The sequence below is a fragment of the Botryllus schlosseri genome, chromosome 2 (assembly GCF_051294905.1).
Source record: "Botryllus schlosseri isolate E-star chromosome 2, Bs_hap1, whole genome shotgun sequence".
Lineage (NCBI taxonomy): Eukaryota > Metazoa > Chordata > Ascidiacea > Stolidobranchia > Styelidae > Botryllus > Botryllus schlosseri.
The window spans coordinates 18,835,728-18,862,335 of NC_137237.1; the positions used below are offsets into that span (position 1 = coordinate 18,835,728).

Below are 26,608 nucleotides of genomic sequence, written 5' to 3' on the forward strand. Positions count from 1 at the left end.
CAGTGCGCAACACCGTATCCTATACAATTTCTCCGTATTGCTCTCCGATTAAATGACGGGAATTATATTGGGAAGGGCCTCATACCATGATATTTTCTAAAACGGAGTGTTCGAGTAAACACAATGATATAAATACTATACAGGATTGGTATCGCATTTCCATATCAATACTATCATTTTCATCCCATGATGCACCAAACTCTGCACCTTTCGCATAGCTCAATTTGCAGCTTTTGACACTTACTTACTTGAGTACATTTGAAGTCAGTCAAGTCTACCTCAAGTAGTTTTAGGATTCTTTTAAAAGTACTACTTCTACTCGTACTTGAGTAGATTTTTTTCGTCGCTACTTCTATCTCCAAATCCATTTTTTTAAGTCACGGATGAAATACTGGGATTCAATGATATATATTATTTCCCCAGGACTCGCAGATCAATGATACGTATCAAACAGTGTTGCAACTTTTTGACCAGTTGGGTTTTTTGACTAGTTAATGTATTTTGATTTGAAGCACTGTTCTATAGTGTGTTCTATTCGAAATTCTGTAAATATGATGTTTTATACCCTGTCTCAAGTTCCAGAAGTCCAAATTCTGGAATTAACCCGGAGTTCATACCGGTATGATACCTGGTGGTTGTATTACTGTTGAGTGTTGAGTGTATTGTATAGTTAGCCGCCATAGCCGGTAGGACTTGTAGCACATCACTATGCAACTACGTATATAGCTATTATGGGATATACAGTTTTATATAATCCCCGCCCTATCTACCTGATGTATAGCCACTATGAAAATGTTTTTGGGGCCACATAAGGACGTGATGTCATGAATGAAGCCTGAAGGCAATGAAGCCGGAGTCGGTATTTGCATTTTACGGTGTTTCAAGTCTTTATGGTGTTTCTGTGTTGTTTCTTTTGAGTCTGAGACAATAGAAATATTCTTAAACCACTCACCGCCGAGTTATGTCATCCCAACAAGCTATACATATCCAACACTCGACCCGAATGTGAAGAATATTGTATTCGTGAGATATTTTTATTGTAAGCAGAAGTTGAACTATGGGTAAATGAAATATTTGACAAGCCAATACTGTCCAACGTCGAAATCTGCAGAACACGCCAATAGTATTTGTCATTCGCTATGTCTTTTAATAACATTATTAATATAGTTTTAATGTATTCCCCTCATAGTTTAAGATTTACTCCGTAGTTTTGGTCTGAAGTGAAAAACTACTGGTATTTTTGTCAATCTGGTGTTATAGGCTTATGGTTGGCAAATCTAGTGTTTTGTAACGAATCTCGAGTGGCAACACTAGCTTCAAAGTAAAGTACGTAGCACGGCTTGCACGAAACGTCTCAGTTACGAGTTATGTACCATACTTGCCCAAATTGAGCAGCCATATCCCTACTGACCCACCAAATCTAGAGTTTGCAAAGAAAGTAACTTCAAAAACTTAGCTCAAACTTGATGCTGAAGTTGTGTGATCTGTGCAGCCATACTTTGCTGTTTTAAATACCGCTCAATATCTCACCCTTACTCCCGGGATGTAGGCCCTGTGTGGAATTATTTAACTGGAAATGAATGCCTGTGATTTCATGTCCATTCATTACAGTATTGTGAGAAACATAATGTTAAACATATTTAACGAGATTTATTGAATTATACACATATAGTAAAGTGTGATTTTTAATCTAGTTTTTACCAATCCCCTTTTTTTTCTTATAGTTGATTCTTTACAAATCAAAACTTGTGTCAATCCACTTTCTCACAAACCTCAAGCAACAACACTTATTCAAGAATTAAGACCTTATTGGCAAGTAGCCAAGCACCAACCAGCATTATCTGCAGTCGCTAGCGCTCATATCAATGTGGAGATGGCTGACAAACTTCAGGCTTTTTTAAAGGAGCATGATAAAAAAAAGCAAAGCAAGGGAAGTTTTTTAGCTTCTGGAACAAGTAGTGGAAACAGCTCTGCCGCTGAAGGGGACTCTGACACCTCAAAACTACTTTCATGGGTTCCGTCTGTTTCAATATCAATGCCTAAGGCATTCTCTGGATCAGAGAAGACCGAAAGTAATAATTCGTGGTATTCTGAAGCTAATAGCGATCCAATATGCCCTGCCTTGGTAAGCATCGTACATTTCAGAGTAGACTCGGTATCCTTTTCGCAATTAATTGTGAACATGATTCTTCTGCTGATAATTTACAGGGATAGTTCAGTGTTGGGATCAAGTCACTACCTTCGAGTCACGAGTCATCTCGAGTCATTGTACATTTTGACTCGAGTCAAGTCAAGTCAATCGATTTTAGAAGGTGACTCGAGTCAAGTCAAGTCACTCGTTTCTTGGAGGTGACTCGAGTCAAGTCAAGTCAAGTCACGAGTCAAGTCACAATTCAAGTCAAATTGAATTTTCAAAGTATGAGTGATGATTCAAATTCATTACATTTTGCTAGCTGTGTGAATGACAGATTGGTTGGTGATATCGCTTGAATCAAATAACGAGTAGCCTATCAAGTTAAATATACGTGCAAAAAGGCGTTGTATCACTCACGAACTCTTAGAGCTGCTAAAATGGAGGATCTAATACGAAGCGCCGAGAAGTTGAAACAAATTGATATGGTACAATACACTACCCATCAACACATCCGTGAGATTATAAACGCATAAACTATATTCGTTCGATTCAAATCATACTAGGGGGTTGGCTAAGCTGGGCACTACGCGATGTAAGCACTGAGCCATCTAACAAACAGAGATACATAGTTATTAGATTATTCTACAGCTAGTACATAAACGTAAGCTGTGATCATTTCGTTTTCGGTCAATATATTTGTGATGCATAGGCGCTGAACTCAGGTATGCTAGGTATGCCGCGCATACCTAGGAATTTTTTTGGGTATGCGGCATACCCAGAATTCGGTTTGGTCTGTTACTGACTGACTGGTGAATTGATCGATTTAGAAATAAGCGTTTCGTAGTGCTGCTGAACACGTAAGTAAACCGGCAGCAATACGTTCAGGCGCTTAACAAAACTCCGTCCTTCAGTTACAATTCAGTTGTCCGTATTTTATCAGTGTTGCGTGCGGCCACGGCCAATTAGCCGGAAGCGCGTTTCCAATTTGCGAGAATCGTTTGTGCACAATGTAACGCAACGCGATCTCGACGCTGAGATGATTGCGAAATTAGGTCATTGATTACCGCGCGCAATCGTCGCAGGCCTGATTTATCGCGTCTCCGTCAGGTCTAGTTCCGCTGGCTTGATGAATCGCATCTGCAATAGGCCCGGTGCGCACTATACCATCACTGGCCTGCGCACGATAACATCGTTGGCCTACACAATTGCGTCTGCGTGGTTCGAAGTATATCATTGCCGGCCTAACTATCGCGTCTCCGGCCTAGCATGCTTTGGCTCCTGTCTATCGGTTGTGATTAAAGATTGATATCACAAAACTTACTGACATCGAATGTCCGCAAAAATGTGTGACTTGTGCGTACATGCGTACTTAATTTCCGCTAATACTTAAACATAACCAATAACCATCAGAAGATGCGAGTCAAGGCTTGAGTTTTGAGAAAGGTTTGAACCACCTGAAATCGATGCGGATTCCATTATAGAACACACTCCATAACAACTCGGCTATGCGCCTGAATATTTGATCAAACGCGAGTGGTCAGAAGACGCAACGCGAGGCAACAAGACCGAGAACTCGACACTAAAGATGTCAATTTCTATATGCGCGAAATGTTGCGATTGTCATCTCCTGCTGTGAAGAAACATCATATCTTATGCGCCGGCCGGAACTATCACTTCTTCTGTGATTGTGATGTCAGACTGGCTCAGACATTGAACAATGAACAATGAACATGGACGGAATTGATTGAAATACATGCCGACCGTGAACAGACAGCGGCGTAATTGATTTTGACTAACGCTAATACTAAAACAGAACGATCAGAAAATGTCTTGCAGGCTCTTGATATTGAAACTTCTAACTCCTATGAAATCAAAGTCACTAATGAATAGAGTCCAGAACAGACTTTCTATTTGGGAAAATAATTCCTGCAACCTTATTAGCCGTCGCCGAAGATGCGTATTCGTTTGTTCTCGAGGCGGAGTGATTGAAATCTCCCGATTGCCGGCGCGTGTGTTGACGAATATGTTGGAGATTGCGAGCTCGCTAATTGACTACACAGTCGCACGCACGCGTTGGTAATCTTATGGTAGCGTGATGTGTCGAGTACACAAGGATGCTGATCCGATCGATGTATTATCGGCATTGGTGCATGTTCTTAACCATACTAAACTAATGCTACCTTGGTAAATTTGAAATGGATTCAATCAATTCAGCAAGCGGCCGGCTGGCTACGCGGCCTGCTTAATCATATCGTAATTTTGTCACCATATACAAGTGCCAGGTGATATTGAACGCTTGCGAGTCGGCTAATTTGCCAATTCTGGCGCACTATGACGTCATCCCTTTGTGACGTCATCGATCTCGCATACCTAGGGAAAATTAGAGTTCAGCGCCTATGTTGTGATGTAACAATCGAGGAACAGTGAAAAGTACAATCTGTGAATGACTGCTTGCTCTCACAAGTCACACCGGCGTATCGCGAACAATCCGAACATCAAAGAGATGCAGCGATTTAATTGACACCGTTTACTAGATGACTTGAAATTGACTCGTAAATTTTGCTCCGAGTCACGAGTCAATCCTCATTTCTGAAGAAACGAGTCAAGTCAATTCATTTTTGCAAAGTGACTCGAGTCAAGTCAAGTCATGCGAAAAAGTTGACTCGAGTCTGACTCGAGTCAAGTCATGACTCGAGTCATCCCAACACTGGGATAGTTACTTAGTTAGTAATAAAGTACACCTCTACTTTATCAGAGTATTCAAGTGGATTATGCCGACTTTGAATACTTACTCAAGTGGTTTTGTTGTCAGACTACTTCCGCTTCTACCTATCAGCTTTTAACACAATGCCAGTTACTTTTTTCGCCTCTGACTTTTGTGAAGTAGAAGTTGTTTTGGGATTTGTTTGTATTGCTTTGACGGGCAAATGGCCTGTAACCAGTGCCAAAGTGTTATCTTGACCATTCTTTAGGTTACATACTGTGAATGTTCCCGCTTAGTTTTCATCTGCTTTGACACATTGCGAACGTGTTATATTTTTAAAGTTTAAAGTTTCATATTACAACCAGCCTCCTTCCAGGCTGTAGCTGTCTTGATGATCTTCCGATCCCTTCGCTACAGCCTGGTTCTGAATTGAATTATATATACTTTGCTTTGTATTCATGTATCTACGTATTTTCAATGTTCATGGAACGGAATAAATTCTCTCTCTCTCAAGGTAGCAGAATATGTATTTTCGAAAATCCCTGAATTAGTGGAGTTGTCATCAGTCGTCTGGATGTGTGCAATTTTGATAGAAACACATTTACGATGTACCAACTGCTAAATTTATGCGACAACTTGACCAAATGTCTCCTGCAAAACTACTTGAGTACTATTCAGTCTTTTGTTTTCTACTACTTCAAGTAGTTTTGGAATATCTTGGAAATTGTTACTTCTACTTCCTCTGTGTGCTCAACTTGTTGGCTGCTTGAACATTTCAGTATTTTTCTGATCAACTCATCCAAAATATTTTTCTCTTCAGACTCGCAAGCAAAGATTGATTGGATTTGCAGTTTGCGTTTTCACTGGAATATTATGTTTCTCTCTTGCGGCAATGTATGCCCCTCTTCTAGTATTAAAGGCGCGCAAATTCTCGCTCTTGTACAGCTTAGGGAGCTTATTTATGATAAATAGGTGAGTAGACTGATGTTGCATTCATTGTTGTGTATCAGACTGCATTGATGCGATGTTTTTTTTTTCAGCTTTTCGTTTTTGTGGGGTCCTTGGAATCATATGAAACACCTTTTCACAAAGGAAAGGATTCCTTTTACAGTAGCATATTTTGGGTCGCTGTTTGCGACATTGTATTTTGCGATGTGGTTGAGAAGCACCGTCCTTACTATTGTTGCAGCAGTTATTCAGATTATCGCTCTAACCTGGTGAGTGTACCAATTTTAGATCCGTTAATATTTTTGTAGATTTCCAGCTAAATTCCTGCCTAAAATTGTTAAAGCAGATCTGATTTCAATCATTATTTCTATATTTCGTTTTAATAACTACAAATTATCCGTGGCCATAGGTATCGCATCTGGTGGTAGTAGCCAATAATGACCATTCGTTGCACGATGAGAATTGAAGGGGCACTGCGCTCTAAAAATGATGTGGTCTCAAATTGAAGATAAAAACGAACAAAAATTTTTGGCCTCAGCCATTTCCTTCAGAACGCCACCGTAATGGAGCTGCAATTTATTGAAATTTCTACAAGACCAGCTGCAGCGGCTGCTTAACCCGTTACATGACACAATGTCTTCATTGTCGCACTTGCTCGACGCGATAAGGCAGTCACGCAGAGAACGAAAGTTATACCCATTTCCTTCATAACATCGGCTGACAACTATCTAAAATTCGTTCTCTGCGTGACTGCCTAATCGCGTCGAGCAAGTGCGACGGTGAAAATATCGTGCCATGTAACGGGTTAAGTAGCCGCGGCAGCTGGTCTTGTAGAAATTTCAATAACTTGCAGCTCTATTACGGTGGCGTTCTGAAGGAAATGGCAACAGCCAAAAATCTTTGTTCGTTTTTATCTTCAATTTGAGACCACATCATTTTTAGAGCGCAGTGCCCCTTTAATCACCTTAGGCTGCACAGTGCACACCCTATTCAATTTTTAGCCCTTGCAAAACTTCATCTTTACCATTCGGACGTGAATAATTGAATTATGTATAGAACGCTTTAACAGAAACAATGGTGTGTGAAATGGTCAGTTATAGATTTTTCAGTAGAATTCGCTGGAATATTGTGACAACGTAAGTAAAACAGTCGATTTCGTTCTCTTTCTGTTAGAGCAATGGTTCTCTACCGGGGGTCCGCGAAGCAATTTCCTGGGGTCCGCGAGACCTACAAATTTGCAAAATGATTTATAGCCTGATTTTTTTTCAATTAGGTAATAACCACACGATGAATTTTATTCTGAATAGTATATTCAGAAATATTCGGGTTCATTTCAATATGAATATACTATTCAATTGTATATTGGAGTTCTGTACCTCCAAGAAGCTCTTTAAATTCGCTTCATATCTGGTAAAACTTTGCAACTCACATTACACAAATGGCCGTCGGAAATGAATTATCGTACTGTGGAAACCCATTTTAATTGATAAATTGACAGCAACCTAATGATACAAACAAATATTGCTATTGTAGGGTGTTTTGTCGGGGTTTGTGGATAAATGAAAAGTTAGAGTAGTAAGGTCAATCAGGGTGATTTCGAAAGATTACAAGTTGTTAGTCTCCGCACATTCATATCAAATTAAAAGCGAGGATTTTCAAGACACAATCACTTATTTCAATAAGTTCACCTAAAAATCGATGCAATTTCTACATAATGTATGATAGTATTTATAAGATAAGTCATTGTATTGCTATTTATCACTATCCTAGAATTAAATTTTGCACAAGTCATATCACGGTTGCACGATAATTGAGCTAAATTTGAACGAAAACTTGAGGGGGTCCGCAACGGTCCCTGACGGCCAAAAGGGGTTTGCGAAGACAAAATGGTTGAGAACCACTGTGTTAGAGTGTGTCTTCTCTGAATGATCCATTGTTAAGATTAGTAATATGATAACAAAGCTATTGTTGTTGTAAGCTTTCTATAATTTGGATCACCGTACCTCATCCCAAGAGGCAATCCATAATTTTATCAATAATGGCATTAGACTAGGGAATCGGTTTATGGACCTCACCATAATTAGGATAATTTCATTGAGTAAATAGTAGAGGAGATCTTGGTATACCTTATTTTGGTACTTCGTTCAACGCCCACTTTCCGTTGAATAATTTTAATGAATTGAGTGACCAGTAAATGGTCCAAGATCTGATAATTGGGATTACAAGGATAGGATAGTATCAAATTTAAAATGTTTAAAGCTTACATTGTAATATAAAGTAACCGTGGAAGTGGACGAAAGTAGATTTAGTCCAGGGTTCACATACTTATAGCAGGTAAATGGAGGTGCCAAATTGGGAATTGCAGGGTGCTCCTTTGCGACTGACGCACAATGACAAATTACACTGCAAATCACTGCAGTTACCGCCTGCTATACAGAGGCTATTATTCCTGCCCAGCCGTTATGACAAATTCTTTCAAAGTGTTATAATCATACTCCAAAACTACTTTCTACTTGACAAAATTTAATTGCAAAAAGGAACTTACTTACTCAAGTTAAGTCCTGTAAGTAGGAAAAATACTTAACTACTCTGGAAAAGTTGAAGTACTTCATTACTGACCATCTCTCCTTGAGCCACAGTGTTATTTAAGAATTATGACTGTCTCACTTTCACAAATATTGAAGTTCGATTTTTGTAGGTTAAGGGCTTGGTTGCTCGCAGATTGTATCACGAACAATGAATTTTTTTCAGGTACATCATCAGTTACATTCCTGGCGGTCAAACAGGACTCCGCTTCATTACAAAGATGTTCACTTCATTGGTATCAAGGACTTGCAGCAAAGGTGTTACTATCTGAACAATGCATCAAGGTTGAAAAATCAACTAATCAGCCCTACCAGCGATGTATAAACTCGACTATTTTCGAGCCAAACGGTGGCGATTTCCATGGATCACCTTTTTCATGGGCGGTGATCATTGGCAAAGCAGACGGACTGAATACTACAAAAGTGCAAATGGATTTGTTTTTGACTTGATGGTTTTCTATCGTCTGGAAATTCATGTTCCATCTATAAATGTATGATTTATAGATGTACATTGTACATCAACTATAGATATATATATTGCTACTTGATCAGAGGAACTGGTTTAAAAAGATTATGGCGTTAGGAGGGTCGCTTCGTCAGAAAGTTCAGTATGTCCGATTTCCACACCAGTATCGTCATTGATAGCAATGCAGATAGACTTGACAAGTCCTCATCAATCCACAACGTGAATCGGTGATGATGTGAAATCGCGTTTTTGAGTTGTAGAGTATCCTCTTTCGTAATATTTTCGGTCGATTCTTAGATAGACACAATTCGACAACAGAAGATAATTATGAGTTGGCTAATTCAAGATCGTGACTATCCCAATCACCGTGTTATCGAGATTGCAAATGGGGATGGCGGCTGTCAGTAATTTTATTATAATTTTTATCAGGACGGAACATCACAGGATTGCGATATAATGACAAGACAGGAGGGTGCAAAAACGACTTGGACTATAGTTTCATGGGCTGGTGGTTGGAAGCGGAATGTCACGAGATTTAATCAGCGTATTGGCATATTAATTTAATTTCCGTTATTTGATATCATAGGTTATCGTCAGAAACGCAGATAAGATATTTATTCGATTGGTTCAATAGCAAAAGCTTTTCAGTAAAATGAAGGAACCCCCAGCTCCGTACTAGTCCAGAAATCTCAAATGAGCCATATGTAAGCGCCTTTCGTCACGCTTCGAGAGCTCTCGCTGACAACTCGGAGGTATCGTTCTTTTAGCCCGTCAAGATGTCGAAGCGAGGTGAGATCAAATTAGGGATCGAATCTGAATTCATCGTCTATTTGATCTTCATGAAAAGACTCCTCATGATGCATCACGGCTCTAATCGTATAAACCCATCTTTTCAGGACGTGGAGGTTCTTCAGGAGGGAAGTTTCGCATGGCCCTGGGCCTGCCAGTCGGGGCTGTCATAAACTGTGCTGATAATACCGGTGAGAATATAGCTCTAAAACATCATTCCACGGTATAATAATTGCTGATTTTGTTCGCAGGGGGCAAGAACTTATATATTATTTCTGTCTACGGAATCAAGGGGCGTCTGAACAGACTTCCAGCTGCTGCCGCCGGTGATATGGTCTTGGCAACAGTGAAAAAGGGAAAGCCTGAACTGCGAAAGAAGGGTTCGTCAAGTTTATAATGTGTCCATGATCGCCAGCTCGCATAACTCGTTCAAGATTTGGACCATTCAACTTATGTCTAATCTCACTGTAATTTCTAAACAGTCTTTCGAAGTTGCAAATTTCAATTGATATTGTTAATGAGTTGGATTCAAATTATTTAATTTTTTATTGATTGAAAGGAGTGCATCATTAGTTGCCATCATCAGTTATCTTATCACTTTTGAGCCATGTGCATAATTTGACACTTGGATTGTTCCTGACATCTTTCGTTCATTGATGAGAGTTGGCTGTACCACCCCATTCTTATGATATGCATCACTGATTTACATCTAAAAGCAACAAAAACCGTTAAACGACAAATATGCAGCGCATTGCAATTTCAAGAAAATGATATTCCCTGTATTTGGCTGTGTTTGGCTGCATATTTAAATAGTATGAGCACATCACACATTGAAATCGTGCATATAAGCTATTGAATCAATCTGACATATAATTACTATGATGAACCTGACCGGATGTAATTTTGTTCTCGGTTGATTATGGGATAATAGGGTCGTTAAAAAATGAGTTTTCAGATTCTGGGGATTCACTGATTAAATTGTCAAATTTCCTAAATAAATGCTGCATACCAAATTTTGCTCGATTCCAACCAGTCGAAGCCAATGCAGAGCCAGTTATAATTTTTGACTTTATTATAAAAATGAGAAAATGTATTAAATTTTACTGTTGATTGAGTTGCCTAAAAGACCAATGCATTTCAATTTTTGCTCCATTTTAACCAGTAAAAGCAAAGTTACTGCAGTTAAAAGTATTAAATCTCAAAAATAAAATTGACTTTGGAAACCCAGAATTAATAATGAATAACTAAATTGCGTCAAATTTGTTAATAAATCTGTTGTTAATTCGTGTGCCTAATTGTTGATCCAACTAATATTTAGGCCTGCTTTTTCGTGATTTGTAGCATGGAAATTCGTGTTATATTGTGAGAAACTTTTTCCATAACATTACTAACCATAAATATCTTGTGAATTCGTAATACCAGCATCACACCTTGGCATCCCTACTTCACTCAACCCCATTCAAAATATTTTGAATGTCATTTTTGCACAAACGCGTCAATAACTAATTGATCTATTACCTAGTCCTAGATCGTCGTTGTAAATATAGAGAAGATTGTATATGTAGGTGAACAGATTATAGCGCTCGCCACCTCAAATTTAGCAAAGGATTGCCTGGTGTCGTATTTTCTACAAATGAATGAACGTCTGTTACAGTCCTTTCATTACTTCATACCACCTTGATGTTGATATTTTCTCGATAAAATTTGTGGATTGGATGCAAATTACAAGAATGCTGATATGTTTACAAGCAGTTGAATTGTGTTTGATGACATGTTTTTCCGTTGAAAGTGTCAATTCTATTGAGTAGCCTACATATTAGAGGTTCTCGAACTGTTATGCTAGACTGAGTCGATGGTCATGTACGCCGTGAATACTTTTGAATGTTGATTCATTTTTCACGATTATTAATCTTATTTATGGTACAAGCACAGCAGATTCGCCTTATAGTGTGCCATTGTATGACTTAGTCCCCTAGTTAGTGCCTAAAATGTTGAGTCTTTTCGCCGAGTAATAGAACCTGGTGCGTGCCACGATGGGAGGCTATACTTACATCAAACAAATGTGCACTGCAGAACATATATCACAGCACAGTCTATATTTTGAAAAATTGCGACCATTGAATTCACACCCTAAACCTTCTGGCCTTCAGATCTGCCTTAAAAACTATATACATGTACTTCGATCCAAATTCATGGTCAAGACTCGTGCATTTTAACATGGTCTGTGAAGATCTTGTGCTGTCAAACATCATACTTGTATGAAGCTGGCATTTCTATGGTAACTAATCACGAATCCAAATACCTCAATGGAAAATCAGAATTACGTGCTATAATATCAATATTGTGCCGTGGTTTGACAGGTGAAAAATCCGCATTGTCGCATGGAATAATTCTGGTATCATACATTTCAGGCAAATAGTGTAAACCTTATAATTATAATTCACAAGGGCGCTGGAACCAGGAACCACTGGTATAGCAATTTATATATGTGCAATTGTGCAGTTACATGAGCAATATGCCACTTTAACGAGCTTGGATTGTAATTCAAATATAATTTTTAGTTCATCCCGCAGTCGTTATACGGCAATCTAAAGCGTATCGGAGGCGGAATGGAATATTCCTATACTTTGAAGACAATGCTGGGGTTATCGTAAACAATAAAGGCGAAATGAAAGGTAAGGCATCTTACAGAAGTTCAAATCTTGGTTTCTATTTGAATGTTCTGCGATGATGTTCACATCTTTCGGGACTGATATCTTATGCTGACGACTTATCCTGAGCAGAGCCAAGACATAGCTTGGGAGTTTTGGGACTACAAGCTTGGTTTTCCAATTAACAAATGCACTCGTTATTTATAGGTTCGGCGATCACTGGACCAGTCTCCAAGGAATGTGCAGACTTATGGCCAAGAATCGCCTCAAATGCTGGATCGATCGCATAATTTCCAGTTCATTCACTACAAATAAATTGCTAAAATTCATGTCTTTGTAGTGTTTGCGTTGTATGTAAGTCACTTTTTGAGCTCGATTGGTAAGTGTAGATGCACTATATGCTACTAGCTTGAGGAATACAGGATCAGCTATATGCAAGTTCATCCAGAAGTCATTTTTTGACAGTCGAAAGTGTATATAACTAAAGGAATGGTTCGTATCCACACTTGAAGATAATTAAGGGTTAATTGTCTGTGATCAGGTCAAGTGAAAGGTAAGGCACCTTAATTGATGATGTTCACAATTTGTGGGGCTGATGCCTCGTTCAAAAAAATACCGGTCAATTATTCAAGACTGCGAGCTTGGATCTCAAGATTTAAATATGTATGTACTTTGTAACAGGTTTGGTATTCACTGGACCAGTCTCCATCTCCAAGCAGTGTTTACTGCATCACACCAGCTTAACACTGAAGCATATTAAAGGATGAATATAATGCTACGAAAATATTACAGGAGTTGTAAGCAATCGGGACAAAATGTGAGGCGGCTTTAACAATTTTGAATGCTGGTCTCTTATGAATTTTCTGCAATGATGTTCACATCTTTCGGGACTGATATCTTATGCTGACCAATTTTCCTGAGCAGAGCCTGTAGATTGCCGGAGACTGCAAATTTGGTTTTCAGATTAGCAGATGTACATATATTTGACAGGTTTGGGCCAGTCTCCCAAGATCGCCCATTCTGCATTGCGCTGTATCGTGTATATACGCGCGATGTGATGCAGGGCTGAGAAGCATTGGGTCGTTGTTTGTCTGAACGTCCAAACAGTAGCAAAGCAGGAATCGACAACACGGGAAGTATTGTGGACGAACTGGCCGAAAAACAGGTAAGGTACCGCTACGTGCTAATGTTGGTCTCTGTTTCAGTTTTCTGTGATGATGTTCACATCTTTCGGGACTGATAGTCGAATGCTGACTGAATTTATCCTGAGCAGGACTTTCATATGACTCGAGAATTAAGGCTTGGTTTGCAGATTACATATAGCCTATTGTCATTTTTTTATAGAATCATCAATCACGGGACCAGTCAAACAAACGCAGTGTGCGGACCCATGACCAAGAATCGACTAACTTTGCTACACAAATATTTCAAGTCTAGTGTTGACAATGTAAAAAAAGCATCTTGTTTGTTGTATCCGAATTGAATGCATATTTACAGATTACAGTGTATATTACTCCAAATGTGTATGGTAAATGCCGACAAAGTGGCATATGAACTCATGCAGCTGTAGGCTAAATTGCGACGACAATCTAGGGTTCAATTCAAGACTTCTTCATATGACCATGATGAAAACCAGCGTGTACACGCTGGTAAAACGGCTCAACCAAAACATCCACATATTGACTTTTCCTAAGCTAAGGTCGAAAGCAAGCTTCCAAACGCCACTTTGACTTGCACAGCAACTAGTACAGGGGCGGGCCAGATCCGGCCCGATGAGAGTTTTTACCCTGAAAGTGAAAATGTATTCTGGAAGTAATCGACAAGTTCGCCAACCTAAAAAAGATGGACATGAAACTACCTGCTTTGTTCTACATGCATCTTAGACCATGAACATCAACGGAACAAGGCTGAATTCCAAACTAACTGATTTCCACGCGCAGTCTTTACTACTAAGAGTTACTGCATATGACTTACACAGCTGTTGTTAATAACACTCTTAAGGTCTCCATGCTTCAAACTTGAATGTAGTATGGTATGCTTCCGACTTGAATATATAGATTAAATTTGATCTATTCTCTGTATAGGTTGATAAATACACGATTAATGGATATATTCCGCAATCCGGCCCACCAAGTACTCAATTTTCACATATTCCGACCGGAGAAGTTACCCGCCCCTGAACTAGTAGAAACGGCTCGCATTGTATACTGCATATTCATTTCACATGCGAATAATTTAATCAATCATTTCAGAATAGATAATAAACCTGACTTGGAGAATAATTTTCAATCACGAAGCTTCGGAGCCAGAAGGACCAAAATATTTTTTATCTATCTTGCGACAAAATGACACAAGGTTGTCAAATTTTCTAATGGTTTGTGCAAGTCTGTTGTCTGTGAGCCGAGTAGTAAGGATTGTAAAGAGGTGTCCGAAGACAAGCGCATCCAGTTCCGTAGGTCTGAAATGAAAAAAAATTCAATTAATTCATAGTATTTTTTATAAGTAAAATTGTCTCGAGACGCGAGTAACAGGTATAAAACAATACGCTCTGTGACGCCGTAAGCAGAGAGGTGGTTAATGAAGATAGTTCTAATTTTCAAAATCCAAATTGTTAGGAGTATTCAAGTAGATGTTCCCAAAATCAAGTACTTACATAGTGCAAGTTGGCAAACTTACTCAAGTACCATGAAAAAGTAGAAGTACTTCGTAACTGACCACCTCTGATGGCATATCAGAGTCATGCATTGTGACTGGATTAGTCAAACACCCTTCAACTACAGAATAAATATATATAGAGTTCATCACTTGATTGGATAACAGAACTAATGTCAGTCAATCATTCCAATCAACATTAAGAAATTGAATTGACTTGTGAACCGTCGCTGATGGCCCGGACATTTTAAGTAGGCTACTATTTCAAAGTAATTTCATTGACAAATCAATGTAATAGACCAGTATTCTCGATACATTTGGCCCATCAAGGTTACTTACTTTTTTCCAAAAAAGTACTCCGAATCACCAAGTTTTTGTGACAGTGAAAAGCAACACCGCTGAAGGTCATCTTCTAATTTTGTAAGGGTTTTCTTTCCTTGTTTCCAACCGACTGATTCCAAGTATCTGGCGATTTCTTTTCGCTTTTTCCAGCACATGACATAATTCAGTGGCCAATCAAATGCAGAGCCATACCGAGAACGGGTTATCTTTGCACAAAGGTAGACATAAATATGCAAATAACTGTCTTTCACTAACTATAACATGCATACTTGTTCATATGTTGTGTCATCGATCCAAGTAACAAACGACTCCGCTGGTATGAAGACATTATTCAAGAGACTAATGTAAGCAGCCATGTCAAGCTTTTGCGTTTCCGATAAGTCTTGACTAAGTGTAAAACCCTATCATTGAGAATATGATTATATTAACATAGCAACTCGTATTATTCTTACTTACCTTCTGCTTGATAAACGATATGATTGGCTCCGGTTCTGATACAACCATCTTTCCACACTTCAAGATTGGCAGTTTACCACTTGGAGACATGAACTCGGCATTTTTCTTTGGTACTACCTGAAAATTTTGAATATTCAATTGTACATCAAGAATTTTATACTGCAATTAGAAATTAAATAACGGGGCAGTAAATGACCAACATTCAATCAAATATACCTCTATGTTGAGTTTGCACATGTTGATATATGCCTGGACTGCTAAACACGAAGCATTTTCATCAAGAAGTATTTGCTCATCTGAGAAGAATAAAGTCATATATTGAAGCAATTTAGCAAGTGCCAGGCCTGTCGTTTATGTGTATCACCTTCTAGTGGCTGGAATAAACAGACATCTTCAGGCCAATCATCTGAAACAATATTGTATAATCTCATAAGCTTTCAAACTATTATTCAAAATTAATATGAACTTACTGCTGGTTTGAGACATGGCTGCCCTCTGCAACAAGGACATTAGTTAAAGAAAAATCATGTGTGGAACTGATCCAATTAGTCGGCACAGTATATATCCACTTCTTCAAAGATATGGGTTGATCTGGATGCAATTACGAGAAGATATATACGAGTTATACAGAAACAGGATTTGAAACATTTAGTCCCGTGACGCAGTAAAGGAAGAATATGTCAATATCCATATGCGTGTCAGTTTTGCATAGTGGAGTCGACATTTCAGTGCCTGATTATTTACGACAGTGTGAGCAATAGTTTTTACTGAAACCCGTTTTATTACATTTAGTGGTGTGCTGCCACCTTTAGATTTATGGACCATTTCCATAATAGACGCCAGGCAAGGCAGCACTCAGCATATTATTGGGAAAATGTAGGTGACATAAAATGTGACAGTCGATGTGATGAACATTTACGGTATCTTAAATATACCTTCGTATATGGGCGAAAAATACACATTACACAGTCTTAACGATTATTATTATTATCAACGAATGAACGAATTGATGAAAGGTCATTTCACATATTCTCTGGGCATAGGCCAGGGTAATTCAATTTGATCAAGGCACATTTAGATATAGGCAATAAGAATTACATAATATGTGAATATATTCCTATCACTTATATAGTTAGCTCCGAAATTCGCGGTCACTATAACTGCCGCCACCAACCATGTCTCTACCCTGCAACAAATCAACATAGCAGCTTGCTAAATCTATGCATTGCGATGTTACGGTTCAATGGATTCACAAAAACCAGCATCACGCGATGTTCGGTACTTCTTGTTGGTCTGCGGAACCTACGTTGAATATGCAATCAGCGTTTTCGTTAGGCAGTGGCTACTCGTCCGGTACCGGACGAATAATTTTCTCAGGCTATTCGTCCGGCACCGTGTGACGTAGGCCCGTTACTATGGAGACTGTATGCGTTTTCGACAGGCTTCGGTTTTGTACATTATTTATTCGCATTTCTGGTTACTTATTTGAATGGTTACTGTTACTGATTTGTATGCTCATAATTATAGCTCCGAGGGAAAGTTTACGCCATACTAATAATTGTAAATTGCTGTCGTGAAAGTACCAGAACTTGACGCCCACCTTTACCTTTACAAGATATGTTCACCTACGCTTGATGAAGTAAGAGCATGTAAGAACGAGTAGGATACTGATTTGTATGCTCATAATTGGAGCTCCGAGGGAATGTTTGCGCCATACGAAGAGTTCCAAAGTGCTATCGATAAATAACCGGATGCAGTCAGAACACGAACGATTCGCTGAAATTCTTGCTGCCTCCACCTATTTCTGAACTCATGCAAGCGTCGTTGACCTAACCAATTGTATGTGAACTTGTACAGCTAAGACGGAATTGTCACCTCTGCTGTACTACGAGCACTCATACTTGATGTTGCTGCGCAGTAATGATTGGAATACCAACTGAGAGAGACTGCGTCTTTATTTTCATACAACAGAAATACAGAACAAATGGACAGCAGCAATGATCATACAGAAAACATGTGCATGCACAGTATTTGGTGTCGGACCAGACTGGAATTAGTGGTCGTTTTCGGCAATAAGTTGCGCGTGACAGAAGGGTTTCTTCCATAGAATAATTAAGGAATTAAATGGAAAGTTGCGCGTGACGTTTGCCACCAATTCCACTCTGGGCTGTCGGATAGGAGAGATCGATACAGCCTTGGAAGTCAAGTGGTCTGATAAAACCCGCATGAAACAAGTATATGCCTACATTGTCTCTGCATCATCCGTCTGTAACGAATTGTAGTTGAAAAGATGGAAGAAAAATTAAATGATAGCAAATGAATGAATGAAGCAATGTCTGGGCGAAGTAGGGCAACAGTGTTAATACGACTATCAGAGGTAATCAGGTATGGCAAGAGTGTTATTACGGCGACAAGAGGTAATGAGGTATTTTTTTTTTATAATCTGCCATACAGCAATTCACAGATGGTAATCCATTCAAAATGATAGGTCAGTCGATAGATCTCTTGGTTAGGTAGCTATTAAATGGGCCCAAGTAGATATTTCCCTTCGACGAGGGTCTTGTATTAAGGGAGTGAACAACTTAAGCAGGTATGAAAAAGTCATCGAACACATACGACAAACTGTTCGAAAAATATTTGTGTATAACTTTCAATGTATATATGATCATTGGGTGTTAATCTGGTATGCATGCTGGCATTTCTGCACATTCCATATTGCAAGTGACAGTAAATGCTGTGCATACAATTTGCTGCTTCCAAGATATTTAAGCATTGATAGCGTGTTTTCACTGGGGACATCAATTATGAAAACTAACATTGAAGTACTTTCAATGTCAAAGTTGCCGCTACATATTTTTCTAACAGAGGCATCTATTATTTTTTGCAGCGGCCTCAGAACCATTTGTTTTGTTTCGGGGAAGTGTTTAGTCCAGCACATAGGAGATGATCCCGGTTGAGACAGGAGTCACAACGAATTGAATTGCTCTTTGTAAGTTGAAGGTCGCATACTCCACAGTACTAGTCCTTCTGACTATATTTACTTTGGAATGCCTTCATCACAGCAGCCCATCCATCATATGCGAAGTTATTCTTGATGTGGAGTATATTCACAGTCTCATCAAGGCAGCTGTAGGGGATGAGACGAGTATCAGACGTGACAGACTTACTGCCCAATTTCTTTCCATACACTGCTTCATTAGTGTCCAATGGTGATACAAACCATGACAGCATCACTGCGAATGAGGCAGAAGTGAAATTTGCTGAGGTTCTGCATGAAATAAACTTACATCGGTCTCAGTCTTTAGGATGTCTTTTTTTAAATGGAACTGGAGCGTCACATTTCTTCTTCTTCGGAAGGCCAACCACAGTTTGTTCCAAGCCTTTTGGGAGTCCTCTTTTTTCAGTTTTGATGGCACATGAATGTTGGAAAGATCTGAAACAGCAAGATCAGTTTTATTATAGTGTAGCAAGATAAAGTTTGGATTAATTTGACACCAACCCGTGAACTTGTCTGGTGTCATGGTGATTTTGCTACAGACTACGGACACTGCTGGGGTGCTATTTTCTGCATCACAGACTTCGGACACTGCTACAGCGCAATTGACCAACCAATTTGAAATCGTGTGCGTCTTTTAGTTTAGTACGTATGGGCGATTTGAATATCTTTTGACATAGCAGACAGGCCACGAAATGTCATTACGTAGCGAAGTCATTATACCCACGGGTCCGCCCAAATATGTTCAATTATTATTTACGGGCCCTACATTTTCCAAGACACCTCACTCAGCGTTACCGGTAAATCTGAATACATGAGCAGAGAGAGGATAAAAAATTGACAGCAATATTTATGCAATTCTCAATCATATTGACCGATTCAATCATGAATAGTAGAAATTCAAAGGCGATCTGCAATAAATTCCAATAATATAACGGTGATTATGCATTAGTGGTCATTTATTGAATCATCAGATCAAAATGAAAAAATATAACGGTGATTATGCATTAGTTGTCATTTATTGAATCATCAGATCAAAATGAAAAAATATAACGGTGATTATGCATTAGTTGTCATTTGTTGATTCAATAGTGATAATCGCATATTACCTTGCTCAACCCGTGGTTATGCTGTTCATTCGTACTCTTCACTATGAGATACTGCCCATCCTCTGATGTACCAAACCTGATATGAGCTGGGCACTCTTTACGGAAAGTGCTGCAATGAAATCGTGATACGTTACCCTGTGTTTCAAGCGTAATGCACAGCATGTGTGGCAGTGCCGCTGCTCGTATTCCAGTAGCGAGCAAAAAAGGGGGCACTTCTTCGTTATTCTCCACACATCGAGAAGTGATCCCCATGAAACCAATGCTTCCCATGAACATGTGAAAATTTATAAACGTTAAAATATATTGTTTTTCGCGTTGGGGTGGGGATATTAGGGTCGGGTGGGTTAGGATTGGGGTGGCGGGGTTGCGGTTGCATGTGTGGGGTTAGGATTGGGGTGGCGGTTGCATGTGTGGGGTTAGGATTAGGGTGTCGTAAGATGAAGTGGTGGGGTTGCAGCTTTGCATGTGTGGGGTTGCGTATGCGTAAGATGAGGTGGTGGGGTTGCAGTTGCATGTGTGGGGTTGCGTATGCGTAAGATGAGGTGGTGGGGTTGCATGTGTGGGATTGCGTATGCGTAAGATGAGGTGGTGGGGTTGCAGTTGCATGTGCGGGGTTAGGATAGGGGTGGCAGGGTTGCGGTTGCATGTGTGGGGTTAGAATTGGGGTGTCGGCACGCGTGGGGTTAGGATTAGGGTGTCGTAAGATGAGGTTGCATGTGTGGGGTTAGGATTGGGGTGTCGGCACGCGTGGGGTTAGGATTAGGGTGTCGTAAGATGAGGTGGTGGGGTTGCAGTTGCATGTGGGGTAAGGTGGTAGGGTTGCAGTTGCATGTGCGGGGTTAGGATAGGGGTGGCAGGGTTGCGGTTGCATGCGTTGGGTTAGGATTGGGGTGTCGGCACGCGTGGGGTTAGGATTAGGGTGTCGTAAGATGAGGTGGTGGAGTGTCATAGAAATGGGTTGGGGTTTAGGCTGAGGCTAATCCAACCCTAATTTCACGATACCAAGACTACAAAATGCTCATGGGGAGCATTGCTTCTTGATGTTCATGTGGTTGTGGACCCGGTGGAAATTCCGTATCATACGTAAAGCTTACCGTTGGTTAGGTCGAAGACCCTTAGATAAGCTCTGAAATCTGCGGCCGCCGTGGATGCAGTGAAAAGCTATCTGGCCATACTTGAGCGCATCATTGAAATTTCGCCGAGTGATTCGCTTTCTTACTGCATCGAGCGTATGTGAATCTCTCTTGTAGAGCTGGACGTAATTTTCTTTCTGGTATTTCTCCGAAGCACTTTTTAAGTCTTCGTAAGAGGCGAACTTACTCTCGGAATCCATGCCGCAGTTACGGCCCACAGTTCCGGAAATCCCGGTACCCATTCTGCAGTTGCGGCATGCTTACGCCGGACGAATAGCCTGAGGAACTTAATTCGTCCGGTACCGGACGAGTAGACACTTCCTTTTCGTTAACTTTTTATACATTTTTTGGTTATATCTTGTTCATGTCTGTGTTGATCACATTGTTTTGAAGTTAATCGTGGCAAATATATGGCCGAAAGAAAATGAAAACTTTTTTATTGGGATCTGCCCATTTGATATTAATTAGACGTGTCAGACTGGTCAATCAATCAGGTTTAATAATATTTTCATCGTTTCAAAACATCACAAGACTGCGATACAATGAAAGGATAGGAAGGTGTCGAAACAACTTGAAGTAGCCATTAAGATCAGACACCCACCTTACCTAGGCGAAGCATTATTTGACTTGATTCGACTCGACTTATGTTACCGTCAAAAATCGACTCGATATGACATGTGACTAGAAGGTAGTGATACTGGTGCATGCATGCCTCTTATTTACATGTTCTAGGCCAATGTGTTCGTCTGATTGAAAGACCACTCCATGTCGTTTCGACGCCTGTCCTGTCTTTTGCCATTGCCTGTCTGTCTATCTGTATGTCAGTAAATGTCTCACTATCTCGTGTAGTTTTTGAATGATCAAAATGATACTAAACCGTAAACCCATGGTAATTCACAGCGTAAATTGCTATGCTAAAACGTACCAGAACCAAAAATGTCGTAGTTTATGCAGTTCACGTCAAAGTCACTCAACTATGACATAGTTGAGTGACTTTGGTTCACGTTAGGGCCCCGTGGATATACTCAGCTATCGCAGCTATCGCAGCTCCCGCAGCTATCACTTGTGGATATACTCAGCTATCACAGCTATCGCAGCTATCACCAAAAATCGCAGACATAGAGATCATTTAAAGGTCACGTATCGTCTAGGGCGCAGCTATCAGCGCTGGAGCTTGTCTGGGTTGAAATAGTGCGCAGCTATCAGCTCCGGAGCACGTCTGGGTTGAAATAGTGCGCAGCTATCAGATCTGGAGCAAGTCTGAGTTGAAATAGTGCGCAGCTATCAGATCTGGAGTACGTCCGGGTTGAAATAGTGCGCAGCTATCACTATCACTACTGTGGATATACTCAGCTATCACAGCTATCACATCTATCACCAAAAATCGCAGACATACAGGTCATTTAAAGGTCATGTATCGTTTAGGGCGCAGCTATCAGCGCTGGAGCTCGTCTGGGTTGAAATAGTGCGCAGCTATCAGATCCGGAGCACGTCCAGGTTGAAATAGTGCGCAGCTATCACAACCGGAGCAAGTCTGAGTGGAAATAGTGCGCAGCTATCAGTTCCGGAGCACGTCCGGGTTGAAATAGCGCGGAGCTATCAGCTCCGGAGCACGTCTGGGTTGAAATAGTGCGCAGCTATCAGATCTGGAGCAAGTCTGAGATGAAATAGTGCGCAGCTATCAGATCTGGAGCAAGTCTGAGTTAAAATAGTGCGCAGCTATCAGATCTGGAGCAAGTCTGAGTTGAAATAGTGCGCAGCTATCAGATCTGGAGCACGTCCGAGTTGAAATGGTGCGCAGCTATCAGCTCCGTAGCACGTCCGGGTTGAAATAGTGCGCAGCTATCAGTTCTGGAGCACGTCCTGGTTGAAATAGTGCGCAGCTATCAGATCTGGAGCAAGTCTGAGTTGAAATAGTGCGCAGCTATCAGCTCCGGAGCACGTCTGGGTTGAAATAGTGCGCAGCTATCAGCTCCGGAGCACGTCTGAGTTGAAATAGTGCGCAGCTATCAGCTCCGGAGTTCGTCTGAGTTGAAATAAAGCGCAGCTATCAGCTCCGGAGCATTTCCGGATTCAGATTCATTCATTACACGGCATGCAAGGACTATCTTCGTGATTTTCAGTGTACGGGCGGTAAACAGATATTCTGACATCCACACGGAATCAAAAAAAAATCGTTACTTTGTATTAAAAGCTCTGCTTACGAATAATTATGCAGCTGTAAATACATATTTGTTATAATATTGACTAACACCTGTGCGATTCCGTGGATGTAGCGTATAGGCTTTCCCTACTAACGGCTCCGCCTATCATAGATATTCACTGATCTGATATCGGACGTGTGCGACTGCAGGTATAGTATATGGAGGCCTATTATTCACTACACGGGCCTTATACGTATATAATTAATATAATGCACACTCCAAAGACAATATTTCGATACTGGTGCACCAGAAGAAGGGTGTGTTACTTTGATTGGTATGTCATGAATAGAATATAGCTCAGTGACAAGCATGTTCATGTTCATTGACCTTCAACGATTACTTTATAAAACTGGATTGTATCGCCTCAAGGGGGGATTTTCAAAGTATGAAATGGACCTGCATGAATGGAATGATAAACCTGAACAAGACAGGAGATTGATCTTCGATAGATTCCTATCAGAGCCCATCATGCGTCATTACAAAAGCCAGATATCATCCGATGGAAAATTGCTGGTAACAGTCCCTGAGAAAAATGCGGGAAAGAAACCAGGACATGTCGGCCGAAAACGCAAGACAAAACTGACGATATTTCAGTGAAACGCCAATCTTTATAACAATTGAATTACTCAATTGCATTCGTTTTTAAGTCCATTCCAGACATGGGGTGATTACTTCATGAATGTAATCGATTGCGATTACGATTACTTCTGAATGACGCGATTACGATTACGATTACGATTACAGCTAAATCAGGAAGTAGTCGATTACGATTACGATTACATTGGAAAAGTAATCACGATTACTCACGATTACATTTATTTTGCATCTTAGAAGTTATATCGAAAGACAATATGTGGATTGCGCTGAAAAGGTCTAATGAGATAACAAACTTCCTTTAAAAAAAGATGCGTCATTGGCTTATTACGTCATGGTGTACCGATTGCCCATTTTTATAGAGGTCGATTTATCGCACCCAACGATTTGCATTCTTGCCATGTCCATAACCGCCGCCCCCCCAAATTTCCCAACAGGGTAGGGAGGGAGATCGAAGGGGACTCAAAAGTATTTCGTAAATCAACGTAAATTATACAGTCTTTTCGAGAGATTTAAATAACTTGAAAATTCTCTCTGGATAGCTTGATTTTGAAATGCATACGTCTCCCCCTAAAAAAAGGCATACATAATTTATCTAGGGTTGCATTTAAAACAAATGGTTGTTTAAAACACTTTGTTTAAAACATGTTTTAAACGGTGTTTTAAGAACAAAGGCTTTAAAAAAACTAAATTGTGATTTTAAAGTTATTACATTATGCCATAATTGTGTAAACACTTTCCAAAAAACATTTTGTATGAGCCTACGGACAATTACCACCCGATTTGGCCGACGTACATCGATATGGGATGGTTGGGACCCTCAAAATAGTCGGTTCAACAGTTATAGTCCAGATATTTCGTCTAATGAGCAATATTTACCCTATATTTTCAATTGTCAATATCAATCCACTAGGACGTCACAATTTTATATTCGTGACGTCGTGGTTAAGAATAAATTTTTAAACAAGAGCCTTGTTTTAAACATGTCTGTTTTAAATTGATTTTTCTTTTAAATGCAATCCTAATTTATAGTAATAGGCATTTAGGTGCCAGTCAATACCGTGCCACGACACACCAAAAGATATACGCAGTTTCGACCAACATGCGACTTCACGAAGTGTGCTACTAAAGAAAGACCTTGGTCGTAACTTAGGGTATGTGTCCATTGTCAATAGCCACGCTGGGTGGACGTGACTAATAGTACGGTCCTTCCAATCTGAGCTCATAATGCAAATGCCACTCGGGAACCCACAGAGTTTTAAAGACATGACAATTTGTGTGTGCGTATCACCAAAGTTCTTGCGCCACTTCAATATCTTTTGATTATATAACAGACCAGGGTCACGAATTAACAACATAAACTAAAGTAATTATAACAAGATATCGGATGTTATAATTATGAATTACGTTCTCCCAGCTCTGCAGGTAAATCTGACCATCGGGGCTGAGAGAGGATTAAAAATTAATAGTAATATAATGCAATTACTAATAATATTGACGAAATTCAGTCTTCAACTTGAAAATACCACCCTATGGGGCCAAAGACCAAAGTTTGGAATCTGGGACGAATTGCTGTTTAGGTAGGCTTACCATATTTTGGAAATCTGAAAAGAGGACACTTTTGCAGAAATTTGAGACTTGCAAAACCGGAGAGGAATTCTCAAAATTCGGTGAACTTTTCCCACTTTGTGATTGGTTGACTAAAAAAAAAGGTCATCTTTTCGCTCAGAGCTCAAAATACCGTTTGAGCGTCGCTTCTGTGCTAATTTACGGCATATCACTAGCATTTTGCTCTAAATATGACCTCAATTTTCAAAAAAGAGGACAAAATCTCAAAAAAGAGGACAAAAGGGCGTCCTCCGAGGACACTTTCAAAAAAGTCAAAAAAGAGGACAAATCCTCTTAAAAGAGGACGTATGGTAAGCCTATCTTAAAAGAGGACGTATGGTAACCCTAGTTTAGGTCCAGATTCTAGCCACAACCCACGCTAACATGGTATAGAAGCCCATGGCGATGGCGGCAGGTCCCAATGTTGACTAAAGAATTGTGAAATAACGATTGACGCCCGTTTCAAGTAGAGTCATATGAGAATAAGATGCCGCCGGGGCCCGATGAAGCGAACATAAAATTATCCCTTCAACTTCATGCAGATAATGTACTGCAAACTGCCGTTACGAGAAACGGCAAAGACGGCTCGGTTATGATATATATCATTAGCTGTTGATTTTCACTGCTTCCTTGTGGAAACCGTAAATTTTATTTGGCGAGTACAAAATTTCAAATCTTTGTCCGGTGTACGTACGTAGTACACAGGTCTACTGCTCGCCAAGAAGCAACGGTCAAACTGCGTTTAACTAAGCATAGCCAAACATCAATACATAAGTTACTGTTTTAAACTAGGCAGAATGGAAATTAATTATCCTGCTGCGAGGGAGTGGCGTGTGGAACATGTTGGTAACCTGATATACAGCACGGCGGGTGCTCTTACAATCACACTAATGTAGGCTACGTACATCGGATATCTATTTACTGTGGATATTTCTTACGCAATGACGAGCAAAGCTAATAGGCTACTTCTGACGTAATAATGAGCAATAGCATTTGGAAATCAGACGTGTGTGCTATCGCGAACCTGGTATAATATCTCTTCCTTGTTCAATGTTCACGAATGTTCAGTTATGTCATAGTCCTTGTAAAAATAAAAAGTAATCGTTCTTTCACTAAGAAATCGATTAGATATGCGAAGTAGTCGATTACGATTACGATTACTTTGGATTTTTTTCGAATGTAATCGATTGCGATTACGATTACTTGAAAATGCTGTAATCGTCGTAATCGATTACGAT

General features: G+C 39.9%; 4 protein-coding genes, 2 long non-coding RNA genes and 1 other non-coding gene across 10 annotated transcripts; 5 read left to right on the forward strand and 2 right to left on the reverse strand.

Annotated features, from left to right (window-relative positions):
• The first annotated feature begins 475 nt into the window (after window positions 1-475).
• Window positions 476-8,928, forward strand: LOC145433999 (uncharacterized). 2 transcript variants are annotated; one of them, XM_080311278.1, is made up of 5 exons: window positions 476-619; window positions 1,725-2,125; window positions 5,659-5,810; window positions 5,879-6,055; window positions 8,538-8,928. In XM_080311278.1, exons 2-5 carry the CDS (start codon window positions 1,874-1,876, stop codon window positions 8,641-8,643), a joined length of 687 nt encoding a protein of 228 aa, XP_080167404.1. In that variant the 5' UTR covers window positions 476-619; window positions 1,725-1,873; the 3' UTR covers window positions 8,644-8,928. The 2 variants fall into 2 exon arrangements, with proteins under 2 accessions (XP_080167404.1, XP_080167403.1); XM_080311277.1 differs by lacking the exon at window positions 476-619 and adding an exon at window positions 639-645.
• A 551-nt stretch (window positions 8,929-9,479) lies between these two features.
• Window positions 9,480-12,606, forward strand: LOC145434001 (large ribosomal subunit protein uL14). The gene is made up of 5 exons (XM_080311280.1): window positions 9,480-9,626; window positions 9,734-9,817; window positions 9,878-10,006; window positions 12,188-12,301; window positions 12,485-12,606. The coding sequence occupies exons 1-5, from the start codon at window positions 9,614-9,616 to the stop codon at window positions 12,565-12,567; spliced, it is 423 nt and encodes a 140-aa protein (XP_080167406.1). The 5' UTR covers window positions 9,480-9,613; the 3' UTR covers window positions 12,568-12,606.
• Window positions 12,607-13,138: 532 nt separating this feature from the next.
• Window positions 13,139-13,203, forward strand: LOC145434726 (small nucleolar RNA SNORD2). Its single transcript, XR_013913549.1, has one exon. It is a non-coding gene; the product is annotated as a small nucleolar RNA SNORD2 (small nucleolar RNA).
• A 1,288-nt stretch (window positions 13,204-14,491) lies between these two features.
• Window positions 14,492-16,901, reverse strand: LOC145433998 (metaxin-2-like). Its single transcript, XM_080311275.1, has 7 exons — window positions 16,198-16,901; window positions 16,092-16,133; window positions 15,944-16,023; window positions 15,728-15,844; window positions 15,541-15,672; window positions 15,269-15,477; window positions 14,492-14,735 (listed from the first exon to the last, which is right to left on the reverse strand). The coding sequence occupies exons 1-7, from the start codon at window positions 16,235-16,237 to the stop codon at window positions 14,567-14,569; spliced, it is 789 nt and encodes a 262-aa protein (XP_080167401.1). The 5' UTR covers window positions 16,238-16,901; the 3' UTR covers window positions 14,492-14,566.
• Window positions 16,902-17,063: 162 nt separating this feature from the next.
• Window positions 17,064-19,166, forward strand: LOC145434003 (uncharacterized). The gene is made up of 2 exons (XR_013913245.1): window positions 17,064-17,763; window positions 17,906-19,166. It is a non-coding gene; the product is annotated as an uncharacterized LOC145434003 (long non-coding RNA).
• LOC145434000 (uncharacterized) lies at window positions 18,263-21,919 on the reverse strand. 2 transcript variants are annotated; one of them, XR_013913243.1, is made up of 3 exons: window positions 19,832-20,258; window positions 19,015-19,160; window positions 18,263-18,960 (listed from the first exon to the last, which is right to left on the reverse strand). XR_013913243.1 is itself a non-coding variant. In XM_080311279.1 (3 exons), the coding sequence occupies exons 1-3, from the start codon at window positions 21,204-21,206 to the stop codon at window positions 19,128-19,130; spliced, it is 576 nt and encodes a 191-aa protein (XP_080167405.1). In that variant the 5' UTR covers window positions 21,207-21,919; the 3' UTR covers window positions 18,263-19,127. The 2 variants fall into 2 exon arrangements, 1 of the variants encoding a protein (XP_080167405.1); XM_080311279.1 differs by adding an exon at window positions 20,926-21,919 and having other exon boundaries at window positions 18,263-19,160; window positions 19,832-20,093.
• Window positions 20,223-20,571, forward strand: LOC145434004 (uncharacterized). Of its 2 annotated transcripts, none has more exons than XR_013913246.1 (2): window positions 20,223-20,273; window positions 20,417-20,571. It is a non-coding gene; the product is annotated as an uncharacterized LOC145434004 (long non-coding RNA). The 2 variants fall into 2 exon arrangements; XR_013913247.1 differs by lacking the exon at window positions 20,223-20,273 and adding an exon at window positions 20,300-20,373.
• Window positions 21,920-26,608: the final 4,689 nt, after the last annotated feature.